The sequence below is a fragment of the Apteryx mantelli genome, chromosome 4, assembly GCF_036417845.1.
Source record: "Apteryx mantelli isolate bAptMan1 chromosome 4, bAptMan1.hap1, whole genome shotgun sequence".
Classification (NCBI taxonomy): Eukaryota; Metazoa; Chordata; class Aves; order Apterygiformes; family Apterygidae; genus Apteryx; species Apteryx mantelli.
The window spans coordinates 85754664-85774210 of NC_089981.1; the positions used below are offsets into that span (position 1 = coordinate 85754664).

The 19547-nt window shown below is 44.1% G+C and overlaps 1 protein-coding gene across 7 annotated transcripts in view; it reads right to left on the minus strand.

Annotated features, from left to right (window-relative positions):
- The window catches only part of KTN1 (kinectin 1), a 55378-nt gene that overhangs the window by 16664 nt on the left and 19167 nt on the right, over positions 1–19547 (minus strand). For 4 of the 7 annotated variants that reach the window (XM_067295135.1, XM_067295132.1, XM_067295133.1 and 1 more), the window contains exons 12-32: positions 18492–18529; positions 17797–17887; positions 17425–17493; positions 16650–16687; positions 16437–16527; positions 13751–13819; positions 12429–12463; positions 12208–12298; positions 11206–11274; positions 9991–10028; positions 9245–9335; positions 9014–9082; positions 7382–7419; positions 6594–6684; positions 6411–6488; positions 5459–5496; positions 4319–4409; positions 4135–4203; positions 3674–3711; positions 2684–2774; positions 501–587 (exon numbers count right to left, since the gene is read on the minus strand). In XM_067295135.1, coding sequence (XP_067151236.1) covers positions 501–587; positions 2684–2774; positions 3674–3711; positions 4135–4203; positions 4319–4409; positions 5459–5496; positions 6411–6488; positions 6594–6684; positions 7382–7419; positions 9014–9082; positions 9245–9335; positions 9991–10028; positions 11206–11274; positions 12208–12298; positions 12429–12463; positions 13751–13819; positions 16437–16527; positions 16650–16687; positions 17425–17493; positions 17797–17887; positions 18492–18529 — 1410 coding nt within the window. The remainder of the gene's footprint in view (positions 1–500; positions 588–2683; positions 2775–3673; positions 3712–4134; positions 4204–4318; positions 4410–5458; positions 5497–6410; positions 6489–6593; positions 6685–7381; positions 7420–9013; positions 9083–9244; positions 9336–9990; positions 10029–11205; positions 11275–12207; positions 12299–12428; positions 12464–13750; positions 13820–16436; positions 16528–16649; positions 16688–17424; positions 17494–17796; positions 17888–18491; positions 18530–19547) is intronic. The other 3 variants (XM_067295137.1, XM_067295136.1, XM_067295134.1) reach the window with 1 other exon arrangement.

Genomic DNA, 19547 nt, shown 5'->3' on the forward strand with positions numbered 1-19547 from the left:
GCAGAACAATTCGCCCCCCCGTATCAGTTTAACCACCGGGTCTGACAGGTCCTGTCAAGCTTCAGATACTTCCAAGGAGGGAATTCACAGCTGTGGTGACACAGTTTTACTGAGAAGTTCCCAGGTTTTTAAATAACGAGCTCGTCCCCATTCTTCACGGGTCCACTAAATTCCTTCAAGCACAGAGAAAGCCCAGTAGATGAAAGCAGGCTGCTCACCAGCACAGCTCTTTTCCTAAAGCTCCCCACAAAGAAAAATGATTCACGACAGCTCTAACAATTATGCAAACAAAAATCAAATCAGCAGGCCCACAAATTAAGGGAAAATAAAAGAAACCTAAAGACGACAGGAAGAAGCAGAGGTGAGAGTATATGAATGATCACTCAGAACAGACTATACTTAAATTGCAGTAAAAGTTAAATGCCTCCATTTGATTTAAAAAACCAGCTGCAGATCTGCTTCTAGCTTAACGCATCATTTCTAGCGGTTAACATTACAACCTTGGCAGTCTTGTTCACTTTGTCCTGCAGCAATTTTTCAGTTGATGCCAATGCTTCCATTGCTTTCCAGTTTTTCTCCCGAAGGTCCTAATCATTTTTAGAAAGAATGATTTCAGTTCAGCCAATATTCAAACTGTTTCCGCTTTTACTTCAGAGATATATTTTGCATTACATCCCATCATTTGCATTTAAATGCTGGTTACTGCAAGATGATTTTGCTGGGTAAGATGACATACACTAGCAAAAATAAGTGTGATGCTCAAGAGTTTGAATGAAAACGGAAGAGTGCCAATTTCTGCCCAACCGTCCCCCCGATATCCAAAACCGATCCAAGTGTCACTGAGCTGCAGAGCGTATCGTCACAGCGCTAGCGACCCCACACTTTGACTGCACTTGTAAGAAGAGAGAGGGAAGTGTTCAAAAGTAGTGAGGAACACAGACACCAAACCACAGATTGCACAACAGAGTGTTAGGCATGTGGCATTGCAGAACCTAGAATGGACCCAAATACACACGGAAGTGTACACAGTTATGCCTCGATCCTGCAACCGGATCTAACGGGGTAGATCCTTATGCCTCAGCGCAGACCTGCTAAACCAGGGCTGACCGTGGAAATACAAAGTTCAGGGCCTCGGTTTGCAGCGTTTACCCCCCATTCACCGCGCCAGGATAAAACGCTGGCTCCCTCGGCGGCGCCCGCCCGGAAGGCTTTGGGATTTCACCAGCGACGAGCGCACGCGTGGGAACGACGGAGCACCGTGCTGTGCGCCTGTGTCTTTCTTGGCAAGGTCATCAAACGTGTACGCCACAAGAAGTCATCATGCAAGCTCACAGTTATTAGCCTGAGAGCCCTAAGGCTGAAAACTCTTTAAAAAGAAGGAAATGCCTCACGGCTGTTATCTAGAAAGGATGGGCGGCCTTGGAGGGAGGAGATAATGGTACTTGGGACTTTTTTTATTTATTTTTTTCCAACCCTCAGAGCAGTCAGCTTCAGCAAAGGACTACTTTTAAAAGGCTGCATCTTTTTATTCACCGCACAAAGCATCCAAATCCAAGCGTATGCCTCCACCAGTTTTGCTTCAGCACTTTTTTTACCTGCTTAACCTACGAGCTATTTCACTGAATAGGAAAAAAAAAATTGGATAAAAATCACCACGTGGAAAGCTGGGATTTACAGGCATGTTTTGTCTTTAGCAGGAACCAGATTTCTGCCTGCACGATGAAGGGCACTTAAACCTTGCAGTTCCCCAGGAAACGAGCCCACGGGAAGCACACATACGTTCTGCCTTCCCAGCTCATCAATCTTCTGAGACTACCCAGCCACATTCCCTCCACTTTACTTCAGCTCTTAAGCTACATTACTTGCTCAAAAGCCAAGAGCAACACACACTCAATATTTTCCTTCTGTGTTTCTTACACACTGGGCCATTTTTTTTAAATTGGCATGGCTTATTGTGTGGTATTTGCTGGGTTTTGTAAGCTATCAAGAAGAGAAAAATGAGCTAAAAAACCTATATTTTAACAACCTTCTTTTAAATGATTTAAGGATGCCATTCTCTCGCCCAGCACAGGTAATGTATTCTGGGGAGGTAATTTCACAGCTCTGCGTTGGAAGATACATATTTTGCTTCCAGCCACAAACAACCCATATTGCACCGTCAGTGGCTGCCATAAAAGGAACATTTACTGTCCTTGTCCTTTTCCTGAAAGTGCTTAATCCTGATTTTCTGTAATGGGATGAGCCAGCTCTGAGAGTCCTGAAGTAACACCTCCTCCCACGTACACTGCACACACCTCTGAGAACAGCCCCCTTTCACCCTCCCACCCTCCCCCAAATCCTCCCCTCTTCCCTAGGGAAAGGGCATGTTTCCAAGCAGGGCTAACAAGGTTGAATCGAAGTCGTGAGAATTTGCCGCGAGATGTGTCCTCCAGCAAGCCTCCTCCCTCTCACCAGTTCAGCAACCAGTGAAAAAGCTGGTAAAACTTGGAGCAGTAGGTAGGGGATGGTTATTTACTCCCAGGGTAGAAAGCAGAGTGTTCAGGGCACACAGTGTGGCAGGCAGTTGTCAGGTAAGTGTTTTCTTAGAAAAATGCCCTAGGCATCTAGTAGTGCTGTGCACACAGTTTTGTTTTTTTGGGGGGTTTGGGTTTTTTTTTTTTGGGGGGGGGGGGGGTGGTCTTACGTTGTTCTTTTTCCTCTGTTGCTCAAAAGCGTTTCTCTGAGAGGCAAGCTCGCTTTGGAGACTGGTGATTTCTTTCTCCTTCCCTGCAACGCTGAATTACCAAAAAGAATCACAAACAAATCAGGAGACATTTAGGACGTTGCAAGAGAAGCACCGATACCCTCCCTTCACGTAGGCTAACACGCTTTCTCCTCTAGCAATATATCCTGCTTGAAAACCTGCTCTCGCCGACCTGACAGCGCTGCTTGCTTCCCGCTGCTCTGAACTGTGGGCTGCCAGAACGAAGCCCGTTGTAAACCCGCTGTTTGCTTACAACGGGCATCTGCACATATTTATCAAGGCCATGGGAAGGCACCACATTTGATAAGTCAGCCAGTCCAAACTGGTATAAAGTCTCAAGACGAGCACTGCTCACTGGATAAGAGCATTCCTTTTCTAGCATCTAGTCCACAACTCATAAGTCGCTTTTAACTTAGAAGAAAAAGAATTCAGTCAGCCAAAACGCATGACAGAGGCAATTTGTGTAGCACAGTGTAAGCTGGCATGGCAGAAGCTTCCACGCAGTCCTTCAGCGCAGTTCAGCTCTGCGTTGTACCCCACTTCTACTCCCAAGGCTTTCCTTGGGAAGAGATTTCCACCAGGCGGTTTTGTGATATGAACCAAAATCCTCTGCTAGGCTGTGGTTCTAAGAAAAAAGCCTGTCAGTTTTGCTTGAAACCCTAACATCTTACTCCTCAGACAAACAGCCTAGCTGGCACGCGTTTAAAATTAAATCCATCGTGGCTTGCTTAAGCTGTGACTGCAACATACAGAGCAAGCACTGTTTGCAGAAGACCACAGCTGAGGGTTATCAGCATGAGCAGAACCTCTATATTCAGGTTTTATTAGGTATCAAAGTCTGTTGTTGTTTTTTTTAATTCATTTAAATTTTCCAAGCAATAAGTAAAATGAGGGGTTCATCTATCGCATTCAACTTCTGGCAGTACTTACACTTGCAGAAGCTCCTCCCTTTGGACAGCCAGAGATGCCTACAAACAGATCGGAAACTCGTTAGGAGCACATCAGCAAAGAGAGATGCAGAGGGCATGATCTGCCTGGGTAACCAGTCACGGCTCCAATGTTAAGTGCAGCACTCTTGCCCTTCAAGGGAATCCTGTCTAACCTCCCTTGGCCAGAAAACCCTGACTGTGATGCATCGACTCTAAAGATAGGGGTGGAAAGCCAGAGGGGAACACAACGAGCATAAGAAATAAGACAAGGCTGCAAACCCACACGCTAAAGGGAAGGGGGAACAGATATCCAACAGTCAGGAAAGCTGTCTTAATGCAATTCAACCCTGAGGTTGTTCCTGGATTCACACAGGCAATACAACCACTGGTCTTCCATGCATCCCTAAAAGCTACTGCCAACCCTTTAACCTCACTCAGCCACATTGCAATTGGAAGCTGTACCTGTTTGCAGTTCTCCTGTTTTAATTCTTGAATTTGAACTTTAAATGATGCGTTTTCCTTTTCCACGTCCTATTTAAAGAAAAGAGGCAATACATTTATATATATTAGTAAAATATTTTTATTAAAAAACACATAACAGGTACACTCCTACTTGCAACACAAGACAATTCTATCGAAACTTTACCTGCAACCGTTTTACTTGGCTTGCAATTTCTCTCTCCTTTTCTTCCAATACAGCTTTCAACTTCTTCATTTGTTCTTCTTCCCCTTTCAACCTGCAGAGTTAGTTTAGGAAAGAGAAAAAAATTAAAATAAGAATTGGTGCTAAAAAGAGGGACAGATGCTCTAGCTGGCACAGCATTTTCAGCAGCAGCAAGCAGCTAAACTTTGTATGCTATATACAATAATCAGCCACATGGAGAGCACACACATTGGAAAAGAAGCCATCACGCTATGGCTCTAAACCAAGAAAACTAACAAAAATACACGTCAGCTGCAGGAACCTGTATTGCAAACACTTACCTGCTAAGAACTGGCCTGAGGCAAGCTACTCATTTCACATCTCGGTTAGCAAATGCCTTTAGCCATGACTGAGCTCAGCAGCAGCCGGAGCAAAAGTGGGAGAGGAGCAAGCGATCTCCTGAGCAAATCCTCCAACCCAGCTTGCTCTGAAGCACGTGCCGGGGACACAACCTCCCAAAAGCGAGGCTACCTGAGGCAGCACGTACTGGCTATACAGGAGCCCTGCTGGGCAGGCAGCACGTTACGATGGCTACGTTGAAGACAGCGCTTTTTGGCACGGTCATATACACCTTTCTCTGATTTAGAGCAGCCAGACAGTCAGACAGAGCAGAATCAAACCCAGAGGAAAGCATGGCAACATTTCTTCACACAACAGGAGCTGGGGACCTGGCTATTGCGTCTCACAGACCGAAAATGGCAAGCTGTATCTGCTCATTGCTCTACCGACTCCACCATGCTGCATATGCCCTGGGCACTCAAACCCACTCTCTAAACAAGCTAAACACAAGGAGGAAACATCACTAAACACAAGCAGCAGCAGCAATTTCACTAGTTAGTGGAGCCCTGGGCGATTGTTTCCTCTTGCGAGGTGTACGAACACCACTACGCAGGCAAGCGCCAGACTGCGATTACACACAGCAGCAGACGCACTGGCTGGTATGCGTCCATCAGCACCAACAGTTTAATTTAGCAAAGCCCAAAAAATTCTTGAAACCAAGTCATACATTCCGATTTAAGAAAAACGCCAGCACTGAACACGTTATCAGCAGGCGCTTGAGAAACCGCAGCTAAGCATACTCACAGGCTCTCCAGGTCCTGGACTTGGGAGGCAGCAGGTACCTGACAAACAAAGAATTACCAGCCTCATTTGATGGCACAGTAAAGCCGTCAAAACAACAACTCTTTGCATGATCAAGGACATCACACAGGTTGAAAGATAACTTTTTAAGGAAAGACCAGAAGTCTTGCATCACAAAATTCTGCATTGCTCCAAGAATATCTAAACACATGACCTTTAATATGTGACTGACACTACGTATCTTAAACCTCACTCCAGCCAGTTTCTCTCCCTCCCACCTTTCCCCTGGGACAAACACCTCTCTAGACATCCACCTGAAGTAAGAATGCAACTCTGCTTCTCACCCCTTTCATTGAGAAAATTCTTAAGTGAGCTAAAATACCACTTGATAGGAAAAATTGCTCCACAAAGTAACAACCAACTGCAAGGATGTCCAGTCGCTTGTTTGCAAGTCCAGTGCAGAAAATCCAGAGCCAAAATATTCCAGGCAGTTGGAACTTCCTCAACAGGTCAAGGCAGGAAGGAATCATAGCAAGAGCCTGATCACGCACAGGGAAGCGGTTATATTCAAGACCAGCAGAAGGTCCTGTAGGGTCCATAGTCCTACAGGGACACAGCTGCAGTCTGGCATGGAGGTACCCAGGACACAGCTATGATTCAGTCTATGAGCTTCAAAGTTTGAGGCCACTGAAGCCACTCATCAACAGCAGCAGCATCCAAGTTAAAGAAAAACTCTCAGAACTTATTTGCGTAACATCTGTTTTGGATAAAGACAGTTGAACTAATGGGCTCTTTGCACTGTAGACTATCAGTCTAGTCAAGCAGGATTTAAAAATCGCTCTGTAAGTTGAAACCAATGCGAATCCTTTGAGAGAGCGGGGGCATAAACAAACAACATCTTCCAGTTCGACTAAGCAGCCCTGTTTCCGAATCGCATCTGCTCTGCAGGCCGTACCTGTTGGAGCTGTCGCAGGTTCTGTTGTTCTAGCTCCTGAACTTTACTGGTTAATTGTGCAATTGTATCTTGCTGACCCTTTGGATAAAAAAAGTGAGTTTAGAAGCGTAAATGTAACCTTTCTGCATTCAGCAATACTGCAACAGACCTTTTATTTCCCTTTAGAATAGCAAGGAAGTTTACCTGCAGCCATTCTCCTTTCTTGACAATCTCTTTCTCCTTCTCTTCCAATAAGGCCTCCATGGTTTTCACCTGCTTTTCCTTCCCCTTCAACCTGTACCATTATATAGACGTAGACACACAGAATAAGCCCCACTCATATCCATTTGGAAAAAAAAACAAAAACCACAAATCCTACGCTTTGGCACATGTAACAAACAAAAGCAGCCTATATGATCAAAGGCACAACCACAATTCACCTGCTAAAAAGCAATGTGTGAACACTCCCACCTCAATCTGGGTTAGCAGGAACCTGAAAGACACCCTTAATCAATGGTACTGCTCATTAAACAAAAGCAGACAAATTCTGCTCCAACACGTATTGCAGTGATTCCACACACGTGTGCTCTCCTTAGCTAAAAGATATTTCCTCCCCCTTCCCAAGCAGGGACGATGAGGCACTGACACGGTGACTCAATTCTCATTTATCTACCCAGCTACGTTACCAAGTGATCTCCCCATAGTGCCTTGCCTACATGCTTCCATCCCGACTTGGATTTAATCCCTTATAAGTTGATTGGGGCCCTTGAGGCCACACAGCACTTAACCTTGCTTGCTGTCTCCAAAGACAGGACCAGAGGGGTGATGGTGTTTGTAATAAGGATGTATGTCCACTAGGAAAGCTGTTAATAACCTGGCTCACTTCACACAAACTAGAGACATCAGACCCGAACACTTTAACCCAAAATAGACTGGAGCAGGGCAGTGAGGGCTCCGCAGGGCGGATCAGACATGTTAACAACCGTACTTACAGTGTCTGAAGTTCTTTGACTTGCGAAGTGATTGACACCTAAAGAAAACAAGCAGTACTTCAGTTCAACATCCACATCAATGCTAAAAACTGCTTTATGGAAAAACAGAAAAAGGTACTTGGAGATTATTACAACAGGCACTGTTTGCTACAGCAGCGTGAGCATAAACACACATTTTTTGAGGGAAAATAAATTATGAAGAAACATATCTCCACTCCCCATTTAAAACATTTCTTCCCCGGCAGGAAGGAGAACAAGGCAAATGGGCACACGGGCAGACCCACCGGAGCACCGCTCCAACGCAAGAGACGAAGAGAAAAGCGGAGACTAATGACAGCCACCTCGCTAGCCAACTGGAGCTCAAATCGGAGAGATCATCTCCAGCCCTTGCACAAGGAAAAGCTTTTTAGATGTCCTCTCTGCAATGGCAGTGCTCCCTTTTAAGAAGGGACATGAATGAGAGAAACAAGATTTAAAGAGGAACATTTCCTTTGAATTCTCTATAAAAGCCTCACAGAAGCCACAGACTAGCTAGCTGCGATTACAACAGATTTCAGCAGTGTGGATACTGGCTGTCCGAAACAGCTCAGTTAGTTTACTCTTGCTCCGCAGCATGGCAGGAACTTCACACATTCCCGATAACCTCTGTTTGGCTTGCAGAAGCATGCACACCATCTCTGGAGCAAGTGTCCCTCAAATGCAGCTTTTCAGAGACTGTGACTCCAAACTACATTTTGTTGTGAGCTCTGTATGAGCTCTGTATCAGTTCCAGGCAAGGAAAATTAAAAATAATTCCTCCAGTTCCTGGGAATCTGCTTTAGAGGAAAAGCCCAAGACAGAAACACATCCTCTGAAGCTTTGCCTAAAAAGGACAAAAGCTTTAACACTAAGGAGAGAAGAAAAATCGGTGGCATGTTAGAACGTAACTAGAAAGACACAAAAAAGTGCAGACAAAAAAAAAAAACCCACACAAACAAGCAAGCAAGCTTCCTGACAGCACAGGGGATTAAGCAGCTTGCACAACAGGCTCCCTAAGGAAACGTGGGTTCCCACCGTTTCAGACGCTAGACAGCAGGCATGCTGCAAAACCCAACACTCCTCCGCTTCTGCATTCCTGACAGCTAGGGTAAAACCTCGCTCTGCCAAGACAGGCTTTCTTTGGGCATGGGAAAGCGAATGGTCTTAGGTTTACCCGGAAACCAAATGCAGTTTGAGCCAGTAGCGTTGTTCTAGCGGAGAAACACCAACAAAAGGGGAAGCACCTTCAGCATTCAAGGGTTCGAAGGTGCCGGCCCCAAAGGACGTCCCAGGGTTTCCATGTCTACTACAGGGCACTACGCAACGTGCCCAGCCAGAGCCGATGCTGCAGCACTTTAAGCGATAGCAATTCTTGCCAAGTCTTTCAAACTAAGAGTCCCAAACTTGGGCATCCAGGGGAAGGGGGTTTCTGGAGGACAGCAATAATGATACTACATATTTACAGTTTTATATCCAAGCATAGTGTAGCTGTACCATTAAAAAGTTCCCTCATCCAAGGACATTCACCAGTGAAAGAAAACATACTAGAACAAACGAGTGAGCAGCGCATCCAAGGCAAGGCTGTTTCACACTTCTGGCACTAAGTAATTTTACCTGTTTCTCCATCTCAAGCTGGGAATTTCCTACTTCTTCTTTCAGAGCCTCTATTTCCTGTGTCAAAGCCTTTTCAATGACAAAAGGGACAGGATTGGACAATGGAAACACAAAAACACCACAAAAATGGATGCTACAAATTTGTTATTATAGAATGCAGTGCAGTAACAAATAAATGGTAGTCAATGGCATAGACACGGAAAGGAAACAAGGTATTGCTCAGAGGAGTACCTGAACAGTTTTCTCCTTGCTTGCAACTTTCAGGATTTCAGCTTGCAGGAGTTCTTCCACTGATTTTATTTTTCCATCCTTCTCATGGATTCTTAATAAGAGCAGAGGAACCTCGTTAGCTGGCTGAACAAATGTGCTACCTCAGAGTTAACATGCTAGCTTTGGTTCTGCTATCACCCGCAGGTTCCTCTGGGAACCACAGTGAGACTCCCATTACTGTGGGTACCATCACTCACTAATTCAAAGCCAGATGCAAAAAAACAAGAGGAACATGCTAAGTAGATAACTTAATTTGTATTTTAAGACAAAATATATATATATATATATATCAGTGATCCCTGGAATGATATGCACTTAACTTCAGCCTTCACTGGGCATTCCAGCAAAATATGTATTATTAACTTGAATTCTACATATACACACACAGAAATACAGTAAACAAGTTCACTTCTTTTACAGTGCCTACTGAAGAAAAACAATTATCTGACAGTCCAGTGCAATTCCTTGTCTAGTCAAATTTGGGCTTATAAAGTTAATAGCTTAGCAGAAAAACCACTGGATTTTCAGAAGGTATTGATCTGACTTGATGCATTTCCAGAGAGCTGACTCTTCCTGCCACACACACACACTTCATGCAGTTAAAAGCAAATCATAAGTCATTTCAGGGAAGCAAAACAGCTGTAGGCATGGAATAAAGACAGGCAGAAGCAACAGCAATTAGAAATTAAATCGGTGCAGTAGCTTACACTTTCTGGAGTTCTTCCACCAGTGATTGGAAAGAAACCTGTACAAAATAAATTTTTAACTTAAAATAACAGAAGAGAGCAATACAAACAATTTACAAGTGTTAAGGGGCAAGGAATAGAGCGCTCAGGCTCTTTAGCAGTGGGTAAAGTCTATGTAGCAGCCCCAAGATTTTACCTGACAGTTTATACAAAACTAGCTGGCGTCTCCATTTCCTGGCAAACCAATAGCGCCAAGTCTGCAGCAAGCTCCAGGAAAACAAACAAAAATCCATACCATCTTTATCAGGAGAGGCTGAGGTTCAAGGCCAGCATTCAACCAACTAGCTTTATCACACAACAGGCTTGGAAGAGTTAACATACAAGCGCTGTTATAAGTCACAAGCAGACCATTACAAACAAGTGCCAAATTACAATGCAAAGCTGCTGAGAGTGAATCCATTCTGCAGGTCACAGACCACGCTTACTTATTCAGGGGTAAACATACAGTCAAGTCATCACAAAGTTGGGGCTATTTGCTTAATCTCAGAGAAAAAAGTGAATCAAAGTTCTTGAACTACGAAGCAACTGGCCACTGCAGCTGGTTTTTCCCCCCCTCTTTGAAGGGGCTATAAAGACGTTGTGACAGGCACTGTACACTTCTCCACAGTCATTCTAAGAATATATATTTATACAGGTTCTCCTCTCCCATAAATGATTTTCTAGCAACTAAGTGCTCTCCTGAGCTGTCCAAGAAGAGCCGGGTGTCACAGAAGGCACTTTTTAATAGACACAGAGCGTATGTCCAACAATAATACTGTGACAGTGTCACTGCAAACAGAGACATAAATAAAAGGCGGCCAAATCACACCTGCATGGATATGAGTTAACTTCAGAAAGCTCAAGGATGCATAGAAAGCTGATGTTGTATCAGCTTAAGTACCAGCCATGCTTGTTACTTCTGCAAAAAGGCAAATCACAGCCATTTCATGTGGCAGACTAAAATCAACCCAGAATCTCAGCTGAACTGGGACCTTTAGATCCACTGCCTTTGACAGTTATGCTAAAGAAGTAGCTGACTGAAGTAGCAGCTTCTAGACCAATGCTGGAAGAGAACAGGATGCTTTGCCAACAGGCTTCAAAGACATCTTCACCTTTTTCCCTTCACTTTTGCAATGGCAGCAAAATTCTTTTAGATGTAGTTTAGGTGTAATAAAAGTTTTAGATGAAAAGTTTTACCTGCTCTGATTGCTGAATTTGCAGACTTTGAAGATCTTTTCTCAAGGATGAATTTTCTGTTCGCAATGCCTTTGAAAACAGACAGACAGATAATGAAAGACTCATTTACGGGTGCGGGGGAAGAAGTGTTAAGCTTGATGGAAAAAATCATTTCCCTTAGAACAAGTGTAAAAGTATTCGAAAGCCTGGAAATAAACACCCTTGGCAGCAGCTGAAGCCAAATTATTCAACAGAATCATTATTCTAATGGAAGAGCTCTGACTGTCCCTGTGGACACCTCAAAGTAGACTTGAATCTATAGGCAGCTGAAGTGCAGAGAAGCGTCAGGCTGATGCGCTCACATCTGCGGCTCTCTAGTATCCAGGCTGCTGCATTTCCTGGCATTCTGCTAGTGCACAGCTTCTCCCCACCTTGCACATAGGGACACTAGGTAAAGAGCACTCTGCCTTGGCGACGTCCAGTTAGATGGGACGCAGCGTTCTGGCAAAACTCAGATGAAAGTGCATAGGGATTTTTGTCACTAGTTTTCCAGATTTCTCATTACTGGCTTCAAACAGAGCAAGAGAAAAACATCTTCATCAGTCCAGAAGCATCATCAGTTTACAGTTCAGTTAACCCTTCAGATGACCAACCAAGCAGGAAGATGCAAAAGCCCCATACTGCCAAGTTATCACAAAAACCATCTTTTCTAAGGAGAGGTTTATTCCAAATTAGACCACACATATGGCTCTGGAGATGTATTAGCTTTATCTCAAGAGAAACCAGGTAAAGATCCTAATAATATCTTCTCTGGACTAAGCAGAGAGAAGCACTGACTGTTCACCATTAATGCTTATGCTTAGTCTATGTTACTGAAGTGTTTTTAACCTTGTGTCCAGGACATGACTTTTCCTATTCAAAGGGAATGATCTCAGATTGCACTACGAACACCCAAAGATACACTTCGCACAAGAGCACTTAATCTCTATTTCCCCATAAAAAATATAATGTGAGAGATTTTACCTTCAGCTCCTCCTCTTTATTAGCCACCTGTATGAGTCCTGCCTCAAGCAGCTCTTCAACTGTTTTGATTTTGTCATCCTTCTCTCTCATGCTGAGGAATCAAAGGCAAGTATAACAAAAGAGAGTTAACCTTTGAAGGCATTTCAGCTATTGACAGCATGGTTGCTGTCAGAGTCAGGTCTCTATTTTAGCCTCTGATTCAGAAGAAAAAAGTTTCTTACCTTCTTTCCATCTGCTCTAACACGTCTTTGTTTGCCTATTTAAAAAAAAAAAGCATATGTAAGTCGATCATTAATTGAATCAATGCTGGTTTGGGATTTTAGCGACAGGAAGGACCAGATAGCATCATCTTCCCCAGAAGCTTAGTTACTTAACTACACTAATCCAGAAGGGAAAACAGATTAGGGAGAAAATGTTCTCATATGCGTGTCTCTAATACGGATCTTGGAAAAACGCAAATTCCTCAGGGGAGGTACAGACCCAGCCCAAATGCCTTTACGATTTTGCACTGATGGACTACAGGAGTTGCTGTGGGACATAGGATCCCACAGCTCCTCGGCAGCAGTAAGAATGCCAAGCACCGTGCAGCACCGAATCCCTAGCAGCCAGCTCAAGAACTGAAAAAGTCTGCCTCCTTTGAGCATTTACTGTTTCAGACAGGATGCCAAACACACCAGGCCCAGGGGAATAAGGTTGCAAATCTGGTTATCCACCAGAAGAAAGGGAGCCGCTCCAGACAGGGAGCTGCTCACTGGCAGGTAGCAGCACAAGACTGAAAACAAAACAAATTTTCCTTGTCCTGCAAGTCTTCCCCCTCCCCGCCGCAGTGTTCCAGGAAGTTTTCTCACTCCACAGTAGCATGAAGTCAGGGGTGTTCAAAGTTGTCCCAGGCAACACTTGCAAGGGAGATGGGGCAGAACAGCACAGCACAGCTGTGAACCTGTAACATCCTGGGTGGGCACCGCTCAGACCTGCTGCAGCAAGTGTGCCACAGGGTAAAACATGGAAGAGGGAAAAAAGCACATTGTAAATAGTCTGCCTGTTTCACAGGTCTGTTCTCAGGCTCCCATCATTATTACCTACCTACTGGGTTTAAGAACTCATCCTGGGACGGATGAAAACCAGCAAAATAAAGCTCTTACTCTGGTCTCCCCACACCTCACTAAGAGCCCTCTCCACTGGGAGAGTAAGTTGTTCATGGAGTCTTTTATTCAAAAATCTTGCCATTAAAACTGGGAGAGGTTCCAGAAAGAAGTTCTTGCTCTTAATAACCCAGCATTCGTCCTTGGGGGGGAAAAAATTTCACGTTTTGTTTGAACAGTCCTGGCCAGGTCTAGAAGGCAGCCACGACTACCCGACTCAGACCTTCCCTCTTCCATGGAAGAGAAACTGTCCTAAAACGCAATGAGTTCTGCACACCAGCTTTTCAAGCAGCTCACCCTAGGGCCAGCTTAAGAAAAAATACTTACAAAAAAAAAGGGGGGGGGGAACCCACACACCACCATAAAATACTGTGTAGGACCTCAGCAACCAGTGGCTGTACCTGCTCAGACAGGAGAGACTGCAGCTTCTGAACTTCAGCTTGCAGAGTTCTGTTTTGATCCTTGAGAACCTGGAAGAGATTTAAACATAATATCAGTTCAGAACTGTACACCCCAATTACAGCATTTTCCATAATGGCAACTAGGTAATTAAACAGCAGAGAAATTGTTACAGGGAACAGAAGCTGCAGGACGTGAGTCCTTTCTCCTTCTTTTTTTCTTTTCAGTATTAATATTCTTGTCCTTATGTTGCCATGTGAAATTCAACTGTTACCATCTTCATGCCCTGGCAGAGGATCAGACAGTACCAAGGGGAAGATGCAAGTGAAACTGCATTTTCCTCCTAAAGCACCATCACCATCATTTCAAGATTTGATAGTTGCCTTTTACAGAACACCCGTCTGGTGAAGCAAACGTTCTCGCATCACCTCTCTACTCCTTTTCAGCTGCCTTAACAGGTTAGGTAGGTAATCGCTGCTCCTTGGAAAGGGGGCTTCCAGTGAACACAGCACTGCTTTTGCTGTTAACCCAGTTGACATACAACTACCACCGCTCCACGGCACCAGGTACGACTGCAGAAGGTGCTAGGGTGCCAGTGGGAAAAGCGACCTCCACTACACAAAATACCTGAAGAGGACATGCCATCTAATATTATCAGCTCAGCGCTCAGACCAGGAACATTCCTGCCGACTCTGGAGGAGCTGCTTGCGAAGGATGAATTTACCTTGGGGTAAAACCCTCTCTCGAGAAAGGGGACGCTCTGAACAGAGAGGTTGGATTGGCAATTGTTAGCTTCAAAACTTTTAGAACCCTTTAGACACACTTGATCACATCCTCATTTTGGAGAGGGGAGGAATTGGGGAAATTCCTCATGTTGCCTTTCTGGCAAATTAGGTTCCTCACATGTATTTTAAAACCTCTTCTATCATTGCTTTTTACTTTACAAAATCTTTTTGAAGAACTGCTAGATGGTTTATGAAAGTAAGAAGCAGAACATATGATCTATGCTGCAGCCCCAGTGCCTGACAACACAAGCAGGATGGGATAGCAAGGGAGAGGATTAAAGGAATCGATCCGTTTTGAATCGTTTTTTTCCCTTTCATATGTGTGGAAAGAAAGAAACGCTTGCTCAGGTGGAAGCATTCAGCACAGAGCTAGACTGGCTTATGTTTGGGTTCAGAGACAGGAGGAGGAAGAGACTAGAAGCGCTCGCAATATTCAAGCTGCGAGTACACACTGAATTTCCACAGCATCGCTACGATGATGATCTGTGTTCAGTTCCCTATTCACTTCCTACGAACTCGTAGCACTGCCTCCAGCTGATTTTTGGTCATTACTGAGCACTGAGTTGATTTCAGCATTTCACCATCCACAATAGCTCCGAGGTCTTTTTCCCAGGTAACAGCTACTACAGGGACCACCACCCTAAGGAAGTTCAGATTATTCCTCCTCATATTCATTTTTCAACTCTTCACCTGCCAGTTTAACACACTCCACCTTGAAAACCCTGCGATTCTTCAGTTGCTAGCTTATTCCGGGTACTGAAGTGTGCCACCAATAAACCTGGCACCTTTTCCCACTCCCCTTTCCAGATCATTTATGCACGTTACCCTGCACATGCCTCACTGACAGTTCAGCTGATAGCTTCTTTGTGAAAACCGACCATTGAAAGTCCTACGTTACTTCCTATTCTTTAACCAGCAGTTAACTGAGGAATCGATCTTCCTTCTCATTTTCTATGACAGCTTAGAGGAAACTAAAGGGCCTTGCAAGGGACCCTCATAAAAGCTTTCTGAAAGTGCAACTACAACACATGAACCAAGTTTCTCATCTGCTTGCTAACACCTTCAAAGAGCTCCAGGAAACTCATGAGGCATGATCTCCTCTACAAAAGCCATGTTGCCTCTGCCCTAGCAGCTACCTACCATCTACCTGGGCAGTTCCTCACTAGCAAACCTACCAGCTTGACACTAGGGGGTTCAGACGTGGTAACCTTTCATCAGAAACATCACAAAAGCAGCGCTACCCGACATGGGCTTTAAAGGAGTCAAGACAGAGGTAACACCTTTCTCAGGAAGTAGGTCTCCATTTCTAACTGTTAAAGCCTCGGGTGGCAGAGCGAAAGGAAGGGTTGTGCCGCTCTGAGCGTGCCATTTAGAAACAAGTACCAGCTCTGTCGCGCAGAACCCAAGTGTCAGAACTAAAAGCTTCAGCAATTTAGCTGCTGCCTTACGAGCAACAATTTGGAAGACAGCAGGAGAAAAATAAGCATTTCTACACCTATTCCGACAAACTAAAATAAAGAGTCTGAGACCTGACAGCATGATAAGCCAAGCAACAGCAGCTCATATCAAGGCCTTGGAAGTTACATTACAAGGAGGAACGCAGAAAAACTACAATAGCTTTTACTGAACAACCTCCTCTTCCAGATTTCAGAGACCTCAGTCTTCACAGCTGTAGACACTACATTTGACTTGTGTTATCACATTCAGCTGCACAGTCTGTTCATACTCCTGTGACATCCCACATTGCTCTTGCCTTGTAAACAAAATACTGAAATATAACCTAACATTTGAAAGCCAGTTCTATTTTACAAATCACCGTTCAACTGTATGAACTGTTCCACAACCTCAGAAGCCTACAAAGCTTACTGTAAATAAGCATGAGGATAGCCATTCCGTATCTTACCTTAAATTCTTCTTTTGTGTTTGAAATCTGAGCAAGTTCTTCTCGAAGCTGCTCTTCGAGAGTTCTTATTTTGTCATCTTTCATGTGAATGCTGAGACAGAGCAGAACAGTTAAACACACATTCTCCTCCAAGCCTTACAAAAAGCATCAAGGCAGAAGAACATTAGCAGACTGACAGAAGCCGTTTATGAAATGCCAAAGCTATTTATTTACCTTTTCTGCATCCTTTCTAGCTCATGTGCAGCAGCAGCCTAGATATAAAGAGGATTAACATAAACTTAGGATACATCACGTGATTCGATCAACCTTTCATTCCACAATATTAAAAAGCTAGAACAAGTCATCTGGTCTCTCAGCACGTGAGTCACCAGCAAGAGTGAAAGGGGTAAGCTTGTCTTTACACAATTTTAACACACCAGTATATACCAGCCAAGCAACTAAGAAGCAGGGAGGGGGCTTGCAGAGATGCATCTGACAACCACGAATTTCTCTAAATACAGCATTTCCATTTCTGTAACATGCAGGCCATAGAGCTGTAACAGAGGAACTGCATTTTGTTTTGTTATAAAAATATGTCCATGTCAGAGGGGTTTTTCTGAGGGATGGCTATGACCCCTGTATGCAACTGCCAGGACTGCATATTCAGTCACAGTTGTGTTTGCTCCTGTGAAGTGTCCTGCACTTTGCATGCCTGCAAATCTAAATGAATCTGCACCAAAAAAGGCCCACTAACAAGCAATTTGCTTCAGTAACTTGGCTAGCCAGTAAGAAACAGATTTAGCTGGTGGGGAAGGTAAGAAATAGGCCTCAAGCCAGCTGTAAACTCTGTGAAATCACATATTAGCCTGGTTCTGCAACCTCACACCTTTAATGGGCTTAAGCACAGCAGACTGAAACCAACGGACCTGCCCTTGTGTTTATGACAAGGGGAGGTGGGGGGGAAGAGAGTGCAATGAAATCTTTAATGAATCAAATACAAACTTTTTACCTGTTCATTTGTCAGAGCCTGTAACTTCTGTACTTCTGATTTCAGGGATAAGTTCATATTCTGTAAGACCTGAAGGAAGAAGAAACAAACACTTGCATTTTGCAGAGTCAGTATTTCAGGTAAGTGCATTCTTCAGCGTGAAGTATTTCAGGTCACCCTTTGCAAGGGTCTAGCATTAACAGCAAGGAAAAGCCTCAAGCTTTCTTATTACCAGCTTTCCAGCATCAAGCACGGGTCTTCCCTAGAAGGGCCAAGTCAACACACTTATAGCCAAAGGGGCTGGTTCTGGATGCAAAGACAGCAGCCTTTCAGGATTCATTTTACAAGGCCATCTGATGTGCCTGTCCCTGTATCAGCTGGCTTTGATTATACCTTGAGCTCCTCCTCCTTGCTGGTTAAACTGGCATGTTCATTGCTTAAGGAGTCCTCCATCTGCTTTATCTGTTTGTCCTTTTCGGCAATCCTGTACAAATGAAAAAGAGATGACTATCAACACTAAAAGGTCTTGGATGAAATTTATATGTGAAGCACCAGGCTAAACATGAAATACACACCAGCCCTCAAACCCAGCTCACTAATTGCACTCCTACTGACAGTGCTCTTTGGGTCCAAAAGACTTCCCATCCATTTTAAATGCTCTTTGCTTGCCAAGAATGTATGGGATGTTCTCTAGCTCTGAAACACAACTACCCCATCTCCCAAAGGGAGACGTCTCCTGGCACAGTGATACAGCCCAAAATACTAACATTCTCATGGTCAGGCACATTCCTGCACGCTGCACTGATCCCTGCATATACACAGGGGTGAACAAGAGAGGAGACAAGGCTTTCTGTGCAAGTAGAGCTGCACACAACGGACTCCAGACCCGAGGCCAGGCAAGGAAGGGAAATCCGCAGGAAGCGGTTTCGCAGCTCCTACAAGGATCTCATAATGGAGAGTTAAAAGCCAGGGCAATGGCATTTCCTTCGCAAGTCCCTCCCGTACGCACCACAGAGGCATTGGGGAAAGGTGGTATGCACCGAAAGCCAGTAACACCTTCCCAAATACAAGGGGAAACGAATGCTCACACTTTGTGTAGTTCTTCTGCCAGGACTGAAGCTGAGGTCTGCAGGAGGAAAAAAAATAAATAAATTGCTGAAAGTAAAGCAAGTCAAAGAATCCTCTTCTACAGTGAGCCAGGAATAACTTTAGACAAATCTTACAAATGCTATTTTAAACTGTCACAAGCAAATTCTAAGTATTTCCTGGCTAAGGAACATTGAAAGAATACAAGCACATACTGATGCCCCTTCCCCTTCAGGCTAAATCAACATGAAGAGAAAGATGAACCATCTTATTTGCCATTTGCTTTCCACCAGATTTGAACAAGCAACCGGGTTCACCAGCACTAGTGTCCTATCTTCATGAAGATACCGTAAATCCAAAGTGTCTCTTCCCTCACTATTCTCCTCACCCAAAGGGTTAAAGCACCAAGCTCTTCAAACAAAGCCAAAAGAAAAATTTTTACTAGTTGGAATAAATTCAGCGCCAGACTAAAGTACATCAAGCACGTCCATGATTAAAAGAATTCAGCACCCAACTGCATATGAATAGGGAGTTCTTGAATTGTCTCCACTTGTGCCCACGGAAGTTGCAGCTTTTCTGAGCCGGTTCCTGACATTTAGCTCTACACAGAAGCAACTTCAGATACTCAGAAGCCAAGAAGCATTCTGAAACTTTATGCATAGTATTTACAACAGAAATCGTTTCTCAAGGAAATTTAGTAAAACAAGCGTTTCAGAGATTAAAAGAAGAACTGAAAGAGGCATTGTGCAGAATTTTTACTTTTCACTGTAGTCAGCACCAGAATGAACAAACAGCTTTATAAGCAGCTACCATGAGACAGTGTTTCTCAACCCTGACATGTAAGAGAAAGGCATTATTGGGGGGTTCATAGGAGGACTACAAAAAGTCCAAAGAACCACATGAGACAGAATACCCACACGTGCAAGTGATGGGCAATAAACATTTAAGATGCTGTATTCTACCCTTTGGTTATAAATGAAAAATGAGTTAACACCACAGGAAAACATAGGTGGATTCGTTCGTTCGTCTGTCCCCCCCTCCCCCCAAAAAAATAATAG